General features: G+C 23.7%; 1 protein-coding gene across 2 annotated transcripts in view; it reads left to right on the forward strand.

Moving 5' to 3' along the window:
* Positions 1–1,787, forward strand: part of LOC107643716 (developmental protein SEPALLATA 1-like) — a 28,957-nt gene that overhangs the window by 24,424 nt on the left and 2,746 nt on the right. For both annotated transcript variants that reach the window (XM_016347434.2, XM_016347435.2), the window contains one exon: positions 1,384–1,425. In XM_016347434.2, coding sequence (XP_016202920.1) covers positions 1,384–1,425 — 42 coding nt within the window. The remainder of the gene's footprint in view (positions 1–1,383; positions 1,426–1,787) is intronic.

A 1,787-nucleotide genomic window follows, 5' to 3' on the forward strand; every position in this document is an offset into this window, starting at 1 on the left:
GAATACTAATAATTATATTTATATTTTAGAAAATTAAATTTTAATTTGGTTATTAACTATTTAACTAACTTTAAAAGTTAACTATAACTATTTATTATTTTTTATTGAGTTAATTTATTTATTTATTTTCAGTTTTTATATCAAAAATCAAATTTAACAAGATAATTATAATTATAATTTTTTTTTCAAGATGTGTTGTGGGGCAAGTGCCCCCTCTAGTTTCTTATTGGGTCCGTGTCTATGCATAATGTAGTGTTTCATTTAAAAAGATATTATTAAGTAAATACTAGTAGGCGTTAAAAGTAAATAGAATTAGGTATGAAGTTAGATGCTACAAATACCCTCTTCTATATTTACATAAAATTGTTTAAAAGATGATACATCTCTAGTAGACAATATAATGAAAAAGAAAAATAATAATATTTAAACTCTACATTTACATATTGCTAGATCTAACTTTATTTACTTTTAATACTAATATTTAATTAATAATTTTTTTTAAGTGAAACAACTATATCAAGAGTGTATGTGTTTATTTATTGTTTGTGAAAAACGTTACACTATATCTCTTAAATTCTATTATATTTTAAATTATGGAAAGAACCTGAAAATTTAAATTTATCACATTTTTATAACCTAATATTAAATGTCATATTTTTTAAAATTTGAATGATTTTTCTTATGTTGAAAAAAATCTCGAGTTTCATTTTAGTAAACTGTACTATAAACACTCCTAGTCAAATATTTGGAGCTATGTTCTTAATTAATTTTTTTTTTCCTTATAAAAAGGAGAAACAAAGCTAGAATCCATGCATTCTACACTCAGAAATTCTATAATTCATATATTCTTATCAATCAGAATCCGCCCATCCTCTTCATCTAGTGCTTTTTGTTTAATTTGTAGATTTGATTTTTTCCTCTAAGTCTTGGTTACAAATGGCAGACGATCACTATTTGTATTGACCCAATTTCGCAAGTTAATTATGATGTTCTACTATACAAAAAGAACTATATATGAAATGGAATGCTCAAACTAGTACGCATCAAACCATGTTTACATAAATTCACTGATAAAGCTATGTATGTTACCTGGTACCAATTCAATAACATTGGTTTTTTGAATATTAGTGGTAACAACTATTAGTATCTTAATATATATAATTCCTTGAATAATTTATGAATTTGGAAAATATGAATGTGTATTCCATATTGTTTTATCATTTTAAAAATTTATTGTACTTGTGTTTTGCGTTATATATGTTCAGTATCAATAGTATCAGTGCTTCATAGTATATAATTGTTTCAAGTACTTGATCCATAAACTTATGATTTACCTTATGATTCCAAGAAAATTTGGTTGGTTAACTGTTCCTTTTTCAACAGACACAACTTTTGCTCGACCAACTCTCGGATTTGCAAAGAAAGGTAAAATTCTGTTTGTATTTTGTGCATCATCTATTTAGGTGATTATCAAAAAATACTTGATGGAGTCAATCATCAAATAACTTATTATACATTTATATATTTTTATAAAAAATTTTAATATATTTTTTAGTTAAATAATCAATTATTACAAAAATAAATTAAAATCTGCTATAACAGAAAACTCAAATATGCAACAGATGAAAAATCAAACTTGGATCTTTCTACTAATATTCAAAACTTATTATAAAAACGTCACCATTTTGCATCTAATTAACTAAATGCCACCATTTTGTTATGGTGGCAACTAATTTGCTGTTTTATTTTTAATTATAATTAATTATAATAATATAGAAAGAGTGACA

The sequence above is a fragment of the Arachis ipaensis genome, chromosome B05, assembly GCF_000816755.2.
Source record: "Arachis ipaensis cultivar K30076 chromosome B05, Araip1.1, whole genome shotgun sequence".
Taxonomy (NCBI): Eukaryota; Viridiplantae; Streptophyta; class Magnoliopsida; order Fabales; family Fabaceae; genus Arachis; species Arachis ipaensis.